Genomic DNA, 18,740 nt, shown 5'->3' on the forward strand with positions numbered 1-18,740 from the left:
TGAGAGAGGTTCATTCCTCCAAGGAAAGTGAAACATGGGTGTTCATTTGTGGTAGGCTGCTGCCCTACATGTTGCAAGGTGCTGATACAAATAAACTGATCAGACTTTAGCTGGTAAGTCCTCTCAATTATCTGTCCTCAGAAATTCAGAGAGCAGATATGTTTTTGAAAGGGTTAAAAGATAAAGAAATCTGACATATTCAAAAAGTCATATAGAACCTGGCCCTTCTAAATTAACAATGGTAACTTCACCTTCCTCTTCTGTTTCTCTCTGGGAGTCTCACCACGTATAAGCAACTCTCATGTACTAAGCACCACAAATCCACATGAAATATATTTACCTTTCATGCTCCTTGCTGATTTTACAAGACATTACAAGAAGCAAATCAGTTATATTTTTTAAGTGATTTACCTTTGGACCAAAAGTGTGAGCACACTGGAAGGTGTTTCTGATCAACTGCCAAAAGCCCCAGATAAATCCAGTCCCCCAAGGAAGAAAGCTGGGTGTAGAGACACTGTGCTGAGTATTACAACCTGACACTGCAAATGCTAGACCCAGTCCTGTTTGCACTCTGGTCACTGGGGCAGGACCTCATAGCCTTCATGTTGTTAAATTGAAAAGAGAAGTATTGTAAAGTCTGTCCTGCTGACCAGAAAGAAAAGATACAACAAGATAAAGCAAATAGACTTAGGACCAGGTGCTAACTGCCTGTCATGGATGAAAGTATTTGACACAGTTATGATTTAGTAGTAATTTAAGATTTATTAATGGTGTGAGGTAGATCAAAAAGTTGAATTTTAGCAGCACTTAATGATTGATCAATTTAAAGATTAACAAGGTGATTTGGTAGGATATGTTATGGTTAAAATGATGACTTAATCACAGATTCGAGCATGACAAGAATCACACTAACTTACTACAAGGTATCCAAAATCAATATATATCTGTATACATGTATGAACAGAAAACATACACACACACACACACAAACAGCATGAAAGTATTTGGATATCCAGTGAAGTATACAGACATCCACACTCATGAAGGCAAATGTATGTATTTAAGCACATAGATAGGTACAGAGGTGGATGGAAGAAGCTAGCCTGCAATTAAAATTTCCCTTTTCTTGAGTTTGGAGTAAATACTCATAGTGCATCAGTATTTCCCAATGGGCAATAATTGAGTCTCAAGAAGTCTGACTTCACTCTTGCCTTTTGTCAGCTTTGTGGGCAGATGATCTTCAAACCTCAAGGAGTCTGTGCCTGAGAGGTGTCCCAGCTCCCAGGAGGTCACAGCCCACTGTGATCCAGGAGAGCTCAAAGAGTCTCGTTTAGACTTGCTAGTTATAGGGTCTAAGATAATTGACTTTCCATTTCAGCCCAGTTCGGATGGCAAAATACTCTGGTACTTCCCAGCAGTTGTGCAGGCCCAAAACTTGCTAAAAGGTCTGGTATCACCCTCTTTGGGCCACGACCCAGGTACAGATGTACTAGGCTGTCAGGAGGTGATTGGATGTCATTACTGTTGCCAAGCGAAAGGGGAGGCAGGAGCCAGGTGTGTTAAGGGGTGTGCCTTAATCCTTTGGTTGGCCACTTTTCCCAATTCATCTTGGGTTGACATATGGCCCAGGGGAAGAAATTGCACCAAGCACGAAGCAGCCCAAGGGAGGGGGGAGTTGCACCACCACACTGCCCCATCCCAGTGGAGGTGGAAGAGAAAAGGCCCTGAGATATCCAGAATATGATGTTTGGCCAGGAGGGTGGGGAACAGGGCATGCAAATGTAGCCAGACCACAGAACAACCCAAGGTGGAAAGGGAACACGTGCTTCCCTGCACAGTTGTCACCCAAACCCACTTTTTAGCCCTCCCAGTGAACCTAGAGAAGTGGAGTAATTTCTATGACAAGGGCTGTATTTGGGAAGCATGAGATTGTTTTGCAAAAGGCAAAACAGCTACTTAAGTGGCCGTTCCCATTACTGGGGGGGAAGGGCTGTGCTGCTTCCAGAGGTCACCACCCGCCTTTTTTCTTACAACTCATTTTTCCCTTCTCAGTGTGGTATCTGTTTCCTCCCCTGCTATGACAGAAAGAGATGGTATTATTATTTTTTTCTTTTTCTTCTTTTCCTTCCAAAATACCTTTCAGCAAAAATGAAAAGCATTTCAAATGTCAGCAAGATCTGCTTAAAGTCTTACAGTCTAAGCAGAGCAGCACTCTGTGCCAAGAAGAAAATTTGGGCATGAAGCATTTAAATGAAGGCTTGGAGCTGCCTGGTGAGTCAGTGTCATACCTAGAAAGAGGGAGCAGGGGCGCTGAGCATTTGGTCCTTGGCTCTGAGCACTGTTTCTGTAAGGCTCTTCATCGGGCATCTTCACAGCTTTTCTGTAACAGTGGCACCCCCCAGAAATGAGGCAAGACCCCAGCATGCAGCCCACCACTGACACAGCTCTTCCCTACAGAGCCCCTGGCCCAGCCCCAGGGGGGATCTGTGCAACCTGTTTTCAGCCCTGCTGAAAGTCGTGGTTTTGGTCTGAGTTGTATAATCAGCAGGGTGGAGATGAGACATTCAGCCCCTTGCAAGGGAATTCTGTGATAGTCACTGGCGATGCCTGGCTGCCAGTTGGCAATCCCGGGAGCTGGAGATAAAGTATGGCTTGAAGCAGGCTGGTTCAGATGAGTGGCTTTGGGATTCGTGTTTATTCCTCCATACGCACTCGGTTGTTTTGCCATAGAAACCTCCCCGTGGAGAACTGGCTGTGAATAAATACATGCAAATGCAAATGCAAATTATGAGGTCCTGGCCTAGGAAACTGCCACTGCTTGGATAAATTCTGATGGAGTGCAATTTAGCTGTGGAGAAACTGTTGCAGCACACCCTGCTGTTCCTTGGCAGCTCCTGCCTGCACTGGCAGGTGAGGGGCTCTGTGGGAACACAGTGGTGTGCATCCAGCTCTGGAGCTATGAAGTGCCCCAGTGCCCCCCTGCAGATGGAATGCATACTCAAGGACCAGGCCTGATGGCCCCAAATCCAGAGGAAGCTAATTTCATAAAAGCTGAGTTCACAAACCAGACAGGATGACACAACCCAAATGAGCCTTTCCTTGCACTGAATGAGAAAGCTCAGGGCTCTTAAGGGGGATTAAAGGGATGAGCTGCTAATTCAGGTCTCCTCACTGATACCCAGAGGGACCAGCTTTGTTATGCTCCTAAATCAGGGGATGCCTGCCCAGCAGTGAGCCTCTGCCTCCTGCTAGATAACACAGCAGGAGAGGTGGATCCCAGTCACACTGAATACTCTTCTTAGTACCATACTTGCTGGTGCAGGGCTGTAACCTCAACTACTTAAAGAAGCACACACATCTCAGTATCAAGGCTCATACACCAGGCTATCTCCACCCTTTGCAGTTTCCCAGTCTCCCTCCCTCCCTCCCTCCCTCCCTCTCTGTGCAGGATACAGATGGTCAGCCTGAGATGAGACCTATGTCACGAAGCAGAGAGGAAGCTGCAGCTGCATAGGGTACTATCACAGCCCCTTCCCCAGCCCTGATCTCCCACCAGGTGCTCAGCACACCTTTCAAAAGTAGTATTCTGGAAGGAGAGGTCATCAGGTGCAAAGCCATGTCACACCTCCCCACCATTTTATTTTTCCCAGGCTTTATAAATACCCTTCTCCTCCGCCTCCTCCTGGGGTTGCTTGGTCTCTTTTCAGATCTACAGTCACATAGTGGCAGGGCAGGAGACAATGAACTCCCACCTCCACCAATCTGTGCCCACAGCACCTTCCTACCCAGCACCCCTCAGAGCAGGCAGGTTCCTACCTGGCACAGCACACCCTCTTGCATGCTCCCAGAGCCACCTGCAGCATTTCCCTTGAAAACGCTGGTGCACGCTGTGCTGTCAGCTGGGGCTCTGCGTGGGGGCAGGCGGGCAGCAGAGAGCTCCAGCAGAGCCAGCCCGCAAAGCCCAGCCGCAGGGAGGTGCGCGCGTGTGGGGGTGCTGAGCAGCACCACAGGTAACAAGGCCATCCCTGCCAAATAGCAGAGGGAAAAAGGAACAGACCAAACCTTTTCAGTTACTCAGAAATGCACTTGTTCCCCCCCTACCTAACTGGACAACACCTTCCTTGTTCTTACATCCTGTATTTTACCCCAGTTTCTGACCGCAAAACCCAGGGTAACGACCTCAGCATGCTCCAGGTAGCAATATGCCTGGCACTGAGGTCACCACAAGGCTCCCTCATCCCTGTGACTGTCTAAATAACTGGTAAACATAAGGATGCAAAAAGCAGCTGGAAGCACAGTCTTGTCTGATCTATTTTTATTTCACACACTTCAAAACCTGTCAAGACCCATTTATTCTGCACTGCCAAGGCTCTTTTTTCAACTTAAAATTTATTCCTCAACACAAGCACTTGGAAGATAAAGGAGTTTGCCCTGCTTGGAGCAGGCTGACAGGCTCCTTAGTGGACAACTGCTTACAAAGATGCCAAAATATAAATTGTTTCATCTTAAGAAAACAAACAAGAGAGGATTAAACATTTGCCCTTACAGATCACTCTGTCCACCACCAGATCACATTTGTTTCACAGCTCAGAAGAGGCAACAGTGTGTCTCAATACAAACTCTTATCACTGCACTATCTTGACAGTGCAGCAGGTATAACAGCCTTCAAGGGCAGCTGGCAGAAGGCCCAGCTGCCCCAGCTCCAAGCAGTTGGGGACGATTGTCAAAGGACATGAGAATCTGTTTTGCAGTTTACTGGCATTAAACAAGTGATCTTGAAATAGATGCAATAGCTGTTTTAAGGCTTCCAAGAGGAAGCAAACAAAATAAACCGGAACACTCTTAGCAGAGGCCAGTACTCCAGGAAGCCTATGACTGCATCTTGATCTACTCTGAGACACTAAGTACTCGATTATGAATCGCTTCTGTTCCCCTCTGACTTGATAGTATTCCAGTTCAATGATGCTGATTCAAAATGAGAGTCACCACAAAACATAATAACCACACAATAACTCTACCCCAGGAGAAGAGTGAAGAGGAAAGTCAGCTTTCCTTCCACATGCATTTACTCCTTTTCCCAAAGCCCGGCACTGCCCCTGCTGCATCCAAACTGGCCTCCAAAGCAAGTGAACCACAAAACCACTGATGTTTCTTTCTACAGCACCAGGTTTATTCAGCTTGCATGCAGGCATGTTACAAGGGTGGAGGATAGACTCTTTGCTGCTTACCGATCAGCCAGTTCCTCCGCTTCTGGGAGGACTATTCCTCCCAGTCCATTTTTGAGGCAATCTACCCCAGGTTGGATACAGTGATGGGATGCATTTGGAAAGCTATCGGACAACTACATGAGCCTTATTCAACATGTGTAACTCCCCTGAAACACAGTGGGTCTCATCAAGTACAAACACGGCACAGGAATCTGGAAAAAGGCACTTCCCCAGGCTAGCAGCAGCAGCTGCCTTTGGGTCTCCATGTCAGACTTCTGAGCAGAGCTTTGTTCTTGATCCCCTGAAATCTTTTGGTTTGCAGAGCCAACAGTTTGACGTGTGCACCTTTGTCTGAACTCTGCTGCAACTGAATAACTGCATAAGTCAGAACCAAACCGCTCATTTTACCAACAGTTTTCTGGGGCTTTAGTTTTTCAAAAACTGCCATTGAAAGAGAGCAAAATGGAGGACACCAGAGGAACAGCTTTGACATGCAACCAAATACTCAGAGGCAACAGCCCAGAGAGTGTCCAGCTGTAAAGTGCCCTTGCTGGGGTCTCAGCCCTGGATTGTCCCATCCTTCAGCTCCAGTATGAATACGAGTATTTAATTAGAGAGGATTGCTCTGTGCCAGTGCAAGCCCATCACTGGCAGTCCCCAAAACTCCTGCCTCCCTACTACTAACAGCATGAGGACAATGGGAGTGATCAGCCATTTTATCACCTTCTAAACCGAAAGGTCAGGAGCAGAAAGGTGGAAGCATCGCCTCAGTTTTTTACTTTTCTAATGCCTGTGCTGTTCCTGTCCTTTAGCAATGCAATATCATTATGTCACCGAGCTGCCTCTAAATCAGCACTCTCACTGACTTTCCAGACCTTGGCTGTTTTCAGAAGACCATAACAGACACTCCCTTGTGGTAACACACAGAAAGACCCTCTTTAACGCAGGAGGAAGAAGAGCAATGCCTACCCTCCATTCCTGCTGTCCCTCACTAAGCAGAAATTAAGCCAAGCCAGAAAAATGCATTCCCTAATCACTAACCTCAGCCGTCTCATAGGAGAGAAGACATTTTGCTGTTGTGGGACAGGTGCTCCGGAGCTGGGCGGTCACTCGGCCCCTACAAGCAAGGGCAGCAGGCATCATCCACCAGAACATCTCTCTGAGGTACGTCCAGCTCACACTGTCCTGGGTGCCCGTGCCCAGGGGCTGGCGCCAGGGCTGTGAGGGCTTCTGTGAGGAGAGGCCGAGGCTGCCCCAGCTGGGCACAGCCGGTTCCAGCCGGTTCCAGCTGGTTCCGCTGCGGCCCCACCGCTGAGCACAGGTGATCCCAGCTCCAAAGCTGATGGTGCTTCTGGGAAGGGCAAAACACCACATGGAAGTGAGGGAAATAAGTGCGGGAAACTGCTCTGCAACACCAGGGCCAGAGGAAGAAGAGGAGGAGGTGCTGCTCCAGGCACCAGAGTCCCTGCAGCCTGTGAGGTGACCACAGTGGAGCAGGGCGACCGCCCTGAAGGAACAGCGACTTGTGGGAAGGCCCCGCGCTGGAGCAGAACAGCGTGAGGAGGAAGAAGCAGCAGAGATGTCCTGTCATGGACTGACCATGACACCCCTATTCCCCCTGTGCCACCTGGGCGGGGGAGGTAGGGGAGTCAGGGATGAAGGAGTGAAACTGAGCCTGGGAAGAAGGTGGGGGTGGGATGGTGGTGTTTTAATTTGTCTTTGTTTCTCACTATCCGAACCCATTTTAACTGCCAATAAATTAATTCTCCCCAAATCAAGTCTGTTTTGTCCTTGATAGTAATTGATAAGTGATCTCCCTGTTTTGACTTCATGAGGCATTTCCAACTTATTTTCTCTCCCTGCCCTGCTGAGGAGAGGGGAGTGAGACAGTGGCTGGGTGGTTGCCCTGCACCTGTCCAGGGAGACCCCCCTGGGGTGAAACAACTGGATCCATCACTGGGGTTGGGATTCAGAGAAAGACAGCCAAGATGTAAAGCAGGATTGGGAATCAGGGTGCTGAAGTAAAGATAAGGCTGCTACTAGAATTATCCCCAGTGTAACCCTTAGACCGAGGGATCAGTGTGTCCCATAGCATTAGTTTTAGCCTAAGGATAAGATCATGTTCCAAAAAGAGGTAGTTGATGCACACACTAAAAGCAAGGCTAAAATGGAGCTGCAGAGGTAAAGTGAGGGCTGCTACTTGGAGCCTCCCAACAGTCTCTAGCCAGAGGCTTCAGCACATCCCATGGTATAAATCTCTGCCTAAGTTTAGGATTAGACGTCATGTACTTGGAGTCAAATTCTGACATGAAAAAACTCTAATGAGTTCCCTAGAGCTTCATCCACTTCCTCCGTGTCAAATTTGGCTCATTAACAGGGAAAAAGGTTGTAGTAAAAAGTCAAAACAAAGACAGCACATCCTAACAAATACCCAGAGAAAAGGAAGAAGCAACATTTCCTCTCAGTGCATTTACTCCTTTTTCCAGACCACAGCACTCCCTACTGCTGCATCCAAACTGTCCTCAAAAGCAAGATGCAAACAAGACTGCAGGCAAAATGACACACTCCTGTTTGGTTCTGCAGATGTCTCTGATATGCACTTTTATTTAGTGTTCTTCAAAGAGGAACAATATTGGCTAACAACTGAGCTTTGCAAAAAAAGGCTTGCTGGGGAGCTGTTCCAGGGACACGAGACTTATGCAGAAAGGAGCTCATTCATTTGTGAAGCAGCAAACAGCAACACCTTTTTTGTTATAGAAGAGTAAAAATCTCTACATTGCATTTCTGTTTCTCAGCTGGATATTTTGTCAGGGAAAGAAAACAACTATTCACCCTGCAGTTTACTTGAGATTTTAGAAGACTGAAAAGATATCAATAAGCAACCTGAAATGCCACCACATGTGTCTATGCATTATCACACTCTCAGCTTCACAGCATGTCTGCTGAGGGCCATCAACTGCAGTACTCCAAAACCTCTAACGAGGCCGTGGGCTCATAACAGTTGTGGGCTGACTTGTGTCTCTAATGTGGGCTGAATACTATTACCTCCCCAAAAATTCACCCTCTCTCCCCAAAAAGCCCAAACACAACAACTTTGACAGTTCCTACTTTTAGACAACAAATGTCTTCTTTGTTATTTACAGACGTAAATTGCACTCAACACATTCAAAATTGGAATAGAAAGCCAATGCACATTTGTGTTGCAGAGGTCTGTTCTCTTCTGCCAAACAGTGGAGAGGCTTTTACCCTGAAAACAGAACCAAGACTCCTGAAAGGAGGATTATAAGTAAGTCTAATACTCTAATCATCATCTTTGGTTGCACCTGGACAAAGTGATCTGCAAAGTGTTCTTACCACAGTAACCAAGATAATTTGATCAGGGATTTATCCTACCCATATCCTTTCAAGGAAAGTAGTAAGATTATCTTGTCAAGCAATTTACCTATAAACCTCCAGAACAGAGGCAGAGACTGTAACCTCTTCTCCAGATTCAGTCTCATGTTTTCCCTTGAAAGTGCTTCTCCATAAAGACATTTTTCACTTTTACCTATAGTGAGCAAACATGTTTGCCAGAAGCACAGGAATCCACATCAGGATCACACCTACAGCTGTTACAGACATTCTCTTATTCTCCACAAGGGAACATCAGTCTGTGTCCATTAAGGGAAGAATTAGGAAGAAGGATGAAAACAAATCAAGGTAGCACAGATACAGCAGGCTTTACTGGAATTGACTAACAAGGGGGATTCATGTTTGTTGCAGGAGAGCAGAGAAATCAGAAAAGAGGGTACAAAACAGCTGTAAAAGAAACAATAATATTGCACTTTTCCAGATGCCACTAAGGGACTTACAGCAAAGCAGCCTGAATATCCTAAGAAGGATCCATTCCAGTAAGCCACCACAAAGTCTTCGGGGATGGTCCAGCAGCTAAAGCATTCACTGGGCCTCTGGCAACTTTGTCCCTGAACTCCAAGGACACTGTGAGGCCAGTCACTTAAGGATAAGTATTGAAAAGTACTTAGGTGCTTAGCTCATTGGTTTCAGCAGGAGTTGTGGGCCCGAATCTGTCTTCAAATCCTGGTCTGAACCTCTTTGTGGCTTGGTCTCCATCTCCCTTTGTGAAATGTGAGGTGACAATGTCTTTATACACCATAACAGTTTTGTGAAGAAAAACACATGAAAGTGACAGCCAGGCACTTTACAGTGTGGAGCCATGAAAGCTAAAGGGACAGTTCTATATGACACAACATCTCCCTGCAAATCCAGTCATTCCCATTTGCATCATCAGCCCAGTGTTGTTGATATTTCCACTGAATGCTCTGTCCCACTCCCTGTTAACATTTTAGGCACTGTGGAACAAAATGTGAGGAGTTTTGCCTCACAACAAGCAGTGGTTTGCTCTGGAGTAGATGTACTAGCACCTCTCCACTGAGCTGGAAGTAGGGCAAACCCCCAACCAGACATCAGATTTTAGGTCCCTAGGCAAGGGAAAACGAAGAACAAATTAAATGTTCACTGCAAGCAGTTCACTAAACAGAAGAACAATAATAGTGTTTTTCTGCCATTCTTTTCATTTCTCCCAGCATAACTACACATCTTCTGGATACAATCTGTTTCTTTGCCAGGGCTTCAACATTCTCCCCTGAATTAATGATGCTGGAAAATCTCCACTTTTCATAGACTCCGATAGTCTTTGCTGAGCAGCAAAGGGCTGCACAATGCTTGCTTATGCAATGACTGGTCCTGTGCCAGGAATAATAGCCTGTCTACTAGGAACAACCAATTCACACACAAACCCAAAATACTTTTCTCATTAAATGTCTGAACTAGGTGGAGTAAAACCACCCTGAACCTACTGGTCAAACTGTACACTAATGTCAGCATCCACACTGAGTTAAATAATCCCCCACCCTGGTCTTTGAGGAACAGTTAGCATGAGCAGAGAAGGGTGGCACTTCCCTATTCATTACCTCTGAAGTACTCTTGACACTATCAAGAACTATTATTACAGGACCGGGCAACAACAGGACACCTGAAGCAGTTAAAATGCAACTTAATCTGGGAAACTACTTACAGGACAAGCACTGCTTTGGCTACTTCAGGCACCAGCATGCTGCAGTCATGTGGTAACTCTTCTGTTCGCAGGGATGATCTGTCCCTGAGCAGATGAGGGGGTGGACAGTACCATCTTACTTGCAAAGTGATCTGCAGCACACTGCCCATATCAGCATTTGTTTCAAGGCCTTTCTGGACCATGCTTTAATTATGATGTATCTGTATTTCCTCCCAAAGAAATACTGAAGGAAGGAAGGTCCCATAAAGTTAGTTTTATCTCATGTAAGGGGAGAAAGACCAGGTCTTATTGTCTGAAATCGGGTTAGTTGCAATAAGGTGCAAGTCCATATATAAATTTTTGCCCATGTCAGGATGGAAACATCAAAGAACCCTGGGAGAACCCTTCCTCCATTTTGACCTGTGGCTGAGAAATAAGCAACCAAATCATTAACACTTTCTTGTAGACCTCAGAATTCCATCCTTTGCTACCTTACCAAATCATTACTCCACTAGGATGTCAGCCTTCCATCCTTGATCACATTTTACTGGCGAGAGGAAATAAGGACATCTCTACTTTAAGTGAAAGCTCACTATGAAGCTTAAGTAACAAAGAGGTACAGGCTGGACAGTTATCCTGGCCACCAGCACCAGCTTTTCTGGAGGGCATTGGGAGATCTAGGGGCCACATCCCTTTACTTCTGACTTTTACTGGTGGAGACGAAGAGGCTGCTGCCTCTCCTGCAATTTTAAGAGTTCCAAGTTCTATTACTCTGGAGAACAGGGCTTTTACAACATGGCGTGAAATTACACTCAGAGAAGAGACACCATAGCTTGTCACTTATCTCATCTACAGAGCATCCCTTGCCAGCCTCTCTCAGTCATAACACAATATCTCACAGACTGACATTTTGCAGAGTACCCTTGGAAAATTAACTAAGGAGAAGTACAGCTTTGGAGCAAATATAAGTCAGACACATCTGGAAAGCAGACCTGCACATGTATGGGATGAAAGCACCTGGTCAGTGAGGAGAAGTCCTACAGTTCTGTGCAAAGCAATTTTTTCAAGTGATACCTTCTCCAACCATTTAACTCTTCTCTGCTGTTATCAGGGTCTCCCCTCTGGTTTTGTACCAGAGCACAATTTCAGTGTTGACTCAGGAAGACTGGGTCAATTTCTACCTGCACTTCTCCACACATCATTTTGCATGGCTGCAGTGTAGATCTCTGTCCCACATGAGTACCTCAAAGGAATCTACACTAAAGATACCAAAGGGGCAAGTTCATGTCAAAGCTTCAGGCCAGTAGCTCATCTCTCTCTGTCAAAATCAGGAAGCTACAGTGAGCCCTGAACCCACTGAACAGGGAGAGGTTTACAAGCCCCCGTACAAAGCAGTGGCAAAGAATTAAAAGAAACACTGCAATCTGTGAGGAAAAAAAAAAGGTGACAAATAAGGGCAGATGTTAAAAAGACAGCTGCATCTATCCATAGTATCCTCCATCCCAGAGAAACAGATTGCTTACGTTACTGAACTCGAGGAATTTGCACAACCTGCTTAAGTGCACGTGCCCAATTAGCCAAGTACCAGGGAAATACACAGCGTCAAGAGACAGCTGGAATAACCTGGGTGCATATGAAGCCAGCACTCTGGGAACACTGAAGAGGAAAGAAAACAAGCTGAGTATTTTCATGCTAGAGTTTGTAATAGCACTTAGTTTATGGGTTTTATAGAAGAAGTCACATTTCTTGCATTTTTACCTTCCAGAGGGTTCTGATTTCTTTATTTCATTCTCTTACCGACAGAGCCATCTAGTGGGTGAGGCATCATTTGTTAGAAGGAAATTCTGATTTATCAAGCTGTTTAGTAAGGATAACATACACATCACATGTAGGATCTTCAAAGCAGCCTGTAACAAACCAGCATATCAGTTAGTCTAGTCAGAAATCACTAATATGTTTTTCTTGGGTGAGGCTTAAATTCCTACCAATGTGAAACTTCAAACTTTTCAACACAAATTCACAGTATCTTTCTGAAGAGGGTAAACAGTTCATACTAGATTCAGCCTCAGCCTGAATTCATAGTGCAAAGCTTTTAGTTTATGGAAAATCCAGTATCTTCTTCAAAGCTTATGTGGATTAGAGATGGTACATGTTTTAAGTAAAGCTTAAAATCTAAGGCAACACTGATTGGAAAAAAAAATAAAAAAAAATATTAATTGCTGTGTGCTCAGTGGATAGTCACAAACATAGAGGGTGAGAAACATCAGAAGGGGTAGGAACTTCTTAAAGCAGATATATTGCAGAGTTTGTTATATCAGTCAAACCTACTGGGGAGGGTTATTGTTTCTTTCTGAAATTCATGGTTGTCCCTCCTGCCCTCAGTGCTTGCTGAACACCACATCAGCAGTTTCAAAGAGAACACGGTGGAGAGAACAGAAGCTTGGCACTGCACAGAAAGGAAGAACAGGAACTTTAAAAAACAACAGAAAAGATAAGCAAATCATCATTAGTGGAAACAATCCACAACAAAGATGCTACTGCCAGGCAGCTTTAATCTGCTTAAATAGCATTTAACAATTATACTCTTTAGGGTTCCCCTTGGTGTTTCAAAGCCTTTGCCATTCCGGTAGCTGTCTGTGGTCAAAATGTGGTGCCATTTCTCCTTGCCCTCTGCAAAACAAACTAGCATCTAGCCTTCAGGAAAGGCTACACAGTATTCTAGAGTCAGAAGGAAATGGTGAGACACAAGGCCAATGGGCCAGATTTGCAGCCTTGCCAAAATGTTGAATCTCTTAGAAAAGATTGTTTGTCAACGATCCCCCTCCCCATAATCAGTGGCTTACTTCTTTTTCCACATATTAATAGTTCTTTTTGGAGGCTTTACAAAAAAGGGAAGCAGAGGTTTGAGGACTGGGAAGTCCTAGATAGTCCTGGCAAAAAAATGATGAGGCAACCCTCACCATTTCCCTGAAGTTTCAGGGAGACCCAATAGAAGCCAGACCCAAAGGAATTCAGGCAAAGTACTTTTTCTTTCCTCAAACTGCAAATACAGCTTTCAGCATTCCTGTTACTAAACAAGGTAACAGTAACTTCATCACACACTGCACATTAGTCACTGCCAGGGTGACACCCTTTAAACAGAACAATTTGCTATCCTTCAACACACACTCCATCCTTTACTAGTTTATAATTGTGGCAATTAATTGTTGCACTAATCAATCTGTTTTCTATTAGGTGTTTGCTTTGGGAGAGGAGGCTGTTCCAGCTGCTGAAGAAGCATCCTATAAAACCTTGCAGCAGATACTTGACTCAAGTTACACAGAAAGCAATCATGTATTGTGCCATTCCTGTTCTGCCTGTTGATGATAGTGTAACTCCATTGTACAAAAATTCTGACTTGATTAGCAAGATAATCACAAGCCCCATGTATTGAAATCAATAAAACCCAGTTAACACACTGCAAATAAAAGACTTTTATTCCAAATAGCCATGCTACTACTACCTACCAGGGAAGGGGACACCTCATATACCACCATACAGCAACGAGCAGAAGTTGTCAACTGAAATTGTTCTGCCTACCAACCCATTTCCAGCACCCCCAGGCATTAACATGGGATACTACAGGCAGACAGTTCAATTCTTATAATGAAGCTCATGGTAAAGCAACAGAATGAAATTATTTTCTCCTTTGTGTGTTAAAACGTCAGTCTCAAGGGTCATCTAGTATAGATTCAAAACGGACTTCAGCTTCATGTTGATTTTAAGGCGGTCTTTCTCAAAACAGTCTTGTGACATTCAGAAGCCTTTACTGAAGCATGGGGAAAAATTCTGGGAAAATACATCTCTCCCCCAGTAAGACCTAGAACCAAACTGATTATTAGAGTCCCAAACAGTACAAACAGCTGTTACTACTAGTGATTAGAAAAGTTGTTGCTTCTATATAGACTAGTGCAGTTGTACTTGCCTGTATCTCACACAGATACACCCTCAGAGGGAAGGGCCCTGATCAACTGTATCAGTGATGATCCTCTGCCGAGTCACTGTCAAATTGAAGAATGACACATTTCCACAAGTAAGTGTTTAGTATCATTACTAAACCCCCAAACTGCTCATTTTAAATTGGAAATAATGTCTTTAGGAAAGCATTACTGCTACATGAACATGACTCACATGCCCTGTTTTGAAGCAGGGCTTTGTGGAAGCTATGTTGTCTTTTGGACAAGTTCCTCAGTCTGGTCGTAAGACAACACTGCAGTGCTTTTACAGCTAAGCTCGAGCACATCTTAAACACATTTTAAGATGGTTTCTAATGCAAATATTTAGGATCATTACTACCCAGAAGAACATGTAGCAGTTTTTCTAGTGACGCGAGACCAAATATAGCTTTATTTACAGACAATTCAAACAAATTCATACATTAGTTCAACTTTCATGTCTGCACACAAGGGAGTCTTCACACAAGGGAGTCTTCACAGCATCAGAGCAGAAAAGCAAGAGTAGCTATTTTGTATGTGTACAGACTGGTAACTGTATGCAAGTATGTGATTAGGTACAGAAGTGTTACATTTAAATGTGTAACCATTTAAGTCAGTAATAATGACAAGGCTATACTTTTAGCGAAATAAACTAAACTTACAACTACAGATCAGCTGACGATCTACATGACTCTGTATAGATGTTAAGACCAAAAGCTAAAGATGATCCTAAGTTTTGTTCAAAAGATTAGCATTTGTATTGAGTTGCATTTAATGGATAACCATTTATAAGACTTTAGTCATAGCCCTGCACTATCTTTCAAATTTACAAAACATTTCAAATGTATCCTTGCAAATGCCTATTTTATATTCTGTCATCTTTTCCCAGGCAGGAAAAAACTAAGAGAGTTACAACAGAATTTTTCACTGCAAATATAGTCTCAGGCTACCAAAGTTGTGCGTTCCTAATGAAAAATTCTTCCCCTACCCAAAGAGAAAAAATAAGAAATGCAAGAATACAAGCTCAATGTACAGATCCGAAGATGAACCTCTATCTATTGTAGGTCCATATAAAGCAAAAGAACATAGTGCTTTGCTTCTCAGGAAGCTGCCTGTTTCACTGTATCTTCCATAAATGCAGCTAATATGACTTTAAAACATACTATTTAAAAATTCATCAAGAATGCTTTCTAATTCTTTAGAGAATGAATGACAACAGGACTAAAGAAGAAAATGGAAACATGACAATCTTTAAAAGTCAATGCATCACACAAATACAGAGTAGTCAAATCTAGATATAAAGTCTACTACTTTCCAGACAAAGCTATTTTAACTTTGAAATCAACCTACAATGTATTTGCCCAAGAAGAGTCTTGTCATGTAAGAGCAGACAAGTTTTTGTCAGAAACATTTATTAAACAAAACTGATACCAATGCGCATATAGTCAAGTTAATATCCTCTAATAAAAAAAGCATGTTGGTCAAGACTGAAGTTATCTTCGCTTCTGGAAAATGTTGCCACGGCCCATACCACGGCCTCTTCCTCTTGCAGCCACTGAAGAAAGAAAACATCAGGGATGACACGCATTTGGTATAACTGCGTATTTATCTCAACAACTGACAAGTAAAACATAAACAACACTCAAAGCCTCTTGCTTAGAAGCAAGGAAACGAAGCTATCCTATGAAGTTCAGAAAGTGATATGACAGCAAAAAATTTTCTGTGAGAAGGACCACAACTAATGGTTATACAGTCTTGCTACTTAGAACAGATGTGCTGAATATCCATACACTTCACATTCCTGCTAAGCTGACACATAAATCTGTATAGCCCAAGGGATTTAAAACCCCACACTCTTCCAAGGTTTTGCAACAGAACTCAGTACGTTTCAGCGGACGTTACTCCCCCAGTAACTTCACTGCATTTGCTAAAGTTAACCAAGAACTTTGCAGCCCATGATCTCAATCTTGTTATAACTAGATTGCTCCCTGAGAAAGGTACAAATGACAGTGAACTACAGAATAACTAGTAATTACAGCTTCCCAGTAGTTTAAGTACCATCTTAATATCCAAATTTGTTTTTCAACAGAAGCTTAAAAAGAACACCTGAATGCTTCCCTAAGTATTTCAAACAGCTAGTGGCCATAATCACTGGAAAATAAAAGATGAACTTTTATATAAAGCTTCCATGTAACAAGACTATTCACTATATCTAAATTATAGTAGCATCAATATTACACACTTGGGTAATTGGTCAGTTTGAGTTCTGACTCCCACCGTAAGATGAAATATTCAGAAAAACAATATACGAACCAGTAATCTTTCCACTTCTTACAGCTTACATTTCCTCAGTGATACAGATGACAATTTTCCAGTTTTATTACAGAAAAATGGGTGGGAGGACCACAAACAAATTGTACCCACCTTGAGCTTTGAGAATGGCTGCTTTTCCTCGCCCAGCTCCAGAACCCTGGTTTTTATTTTTCATGCTCTTTAGCATGGGAGCGTTCTTCAACATATCTGGTAAAATGAGAAACCGTATCTTGCTACCTCTGATGTACACCTGTTCAAGCTGTGCCACTCGTCCATCTCTGTACGTCACTGTTATGTTGGACATCTGGAAAGTGAAGACCAGTCAATGCTCAGAGAGGCCTCTAACACAGTTCTACATTCCTGTTTCTCTTGCCTGCTGAATATACAGCCAGGATTCAAGTACCAAAGCCAAGGACTTTCCAAGCGTGATGCTTTCTCAACTGGAGTTGTGACACAAGGTACCCAGGACCATTTAAACATACTCCTAAGCCTGCTACTATTCAAGCAGGCCCAGGACTTTTGTTTTCTCCCCAACTTGCAAATTACTTTTTGTTAGTTTTGTTTTCTCATATTGAATCAGTTTTAATAAAGCTATTCTAGTCCTAACTATTAAGGAAGCATCTGGATTGCAACGATGACTGGCCTAAAGCCAATCCAAATTAAGCCCTCTTGGGATGCTTAATGTTAAGTAAGAGTTACTTTAAAAAATTAATGTTAATTTTTAAAAAGCTTCATTTTCTTAAATCAAGTTTTGTTTATTCTTACATTCAGTGGCTTTAAATAAAGAACACCAACAGAAACATTGTTCACAGAACAGAATCTTAACAACCTTGATATTGTTGACAGAAATGCCCAATCCAACTCTACAACTGTAAAGACTAAGCTCTGGCCTCTATTGAAGCACTCAGTAAACCCGAATCCATTTCACTATGGCAAGGGCACACAGCAATACTAATTTCTTTATTCTAAGACTAAAAACAACCATCTTTTAATCACACTGCCAATAAGCTAGCTATCAGCTTTTTCAGCCCTTCCCTCCATCATTCTGAAGCAGGTATACCTGACAATTCATGTTGTCTTCAGCTTCAATAAGTTTGCCTCGGTAAACTTCTCCTGTATTGGTTTCACACGTCACAATATGGCCTTCAGCCTCATGCAGGACTTTAATTGGCACTCCGATCGACATGTTGGCAGTGCTGTGGCACTACACCTGAGACAAGAAAAAAACCCAAAGAGTTGTAAACTAGGTTTCATCTAACACAATTTATGATCTTCCCCAGTGCAAAGCGCCGGTTTTCTCTCTTGCCCAAACACACCATACGCTTTGACGATGCATTAATAAAACTTCTCTAGAAAGATGCCCATGTGAAGAAAAGACTTAAAATACCAGAAGAAGTAAGTCTTTTCCAGGTCTCTTTCGACCTAGGAAGCTCAGTCGTAAACACCAAATAACGGACCGATTTTATAGGCAGGTGCGCCTCCAACACCCACAGCCCCAGGCGCCTCCCGTAACGGCACCGCCAGCCCCGCCGCCTACGAGCTAAGCCGGACCCCACCGCAAAGCAGCTGGCCGTACTGCCGGGGAGCCCAGCCCGCACCGCACACCGCGGCCCCACCACGACCCTCCCTCCCCTGAAGCCCCTCGGTCCCGGTCCCACCCCCGAGGCGGAGCGGGGCCCGGGCCCGAGAAGCCGAGCAGAGCCCCCGGGGCCCGCGCAGCCCGGTGGCTGCGCCCCCGAGGGCCCAGGGGATGCGGCGCAGCCCGGGTGCTCGCCCGGGGGGCGAGGAGCGCCCCGCCGCTCCCAGGAAGGCGGCCGGGGCCCGCAGCCACTCACCGCCCAACCGCCTCAGCCCGGGCCCGCGCTCGTCCCTAATGGCGGCCTCCAGCTTCCCGCCGTGCGCCGGAACCGGAAGGTGGCTGCGGCCGCGGCCCCGCCCCGCTCCGCCCGGCCCCGGCCCCGGCCCCGCTCCCGCGGCACCACGGTTCCGCCGCAGCCCCGTCCCGCCCGCCGCACCTCGCCCCCGCGGCAGGGCTGGCTGCCGGCCCGGCGCTCGGTCCCGCAGCCCCCGCCCGCCGTGTCATGCCCCTGCCCGCCGACGCACCCGCCCGCCGCTCTCCAGGCCGCGGCCACCGCGCGGGGCAGACGCCCCGGGGCCCGGCCCCCCACAGCCCCCGCCCCCGGGGCCGGGAGG

The 18,740-nt window shown here is 44.9% G+C and overlaps 1 protein-coding gene across 3 annotated transcripts; it reads right to left on the minus strand.

The window, feature by feature from the left end:
- Positions 1 to 14,614: 14,614 nt before the first annotated feature.
- Positions 14,615 to 18,712, minus strand: SNRPD3 (small nuclear ribonucleoprotein D3 polypeptide). Of its 3 annotated transcripts, none has more exons than XM_033001401.2 (4): positions 18,651 to 18,712; positions 17,608 to 17,757; positions 16,659 to 16,851; positions 14,615 to 15,789 (listed from the first exon to the last, which is right to left on the minus strand). In XM_033001401.2, the coding sequence occupies exons 2-4, from the start codon at positions 17,731 to 17,733 to the stop codon at positions 15,728 to 15,730; spliced, it is 381 nt and encodes a 126-aa protein (XP_032857292.1). In that variant the 5' UTR covers positions 17,734 to 17,757; positions 18,651 to 18,712; the 3' UTR covers positions 14,615 to 15,727. The 3 variants fall into 3 exon arrangements, with proteins under 3 accessions (XP_032857292.1, XP_032857290.1, XP_032857291.1); XM_033001399.2 differs by lacking the exon at positions 18,651 to 18,712 and adding an exon at positions 18,383 to 18,499; XM_033001400.2 differs by lacking the exon at positions 18,651 to 18,712 and adding an exon at positions 18,322 to 18,430.
- Between the last annotated feature and the right edge of the window lie 28 nt (positions 18,713 to 18,740).

This window comes from Tyto alba, unplaced genomic scaffold (assembly GCF_018691265.1).
Source record: "Tyto alba isolate M040663 unplaced genomic scaffold, T.alba_DEE_v4.0 Super-Scaffold_44, whole genome shotgun sequence".
NCBI lineage: Eukaryota > Metazoa > Chordata > Aves > Strigiformes > Tytonidae > Tyto > Tyto alba.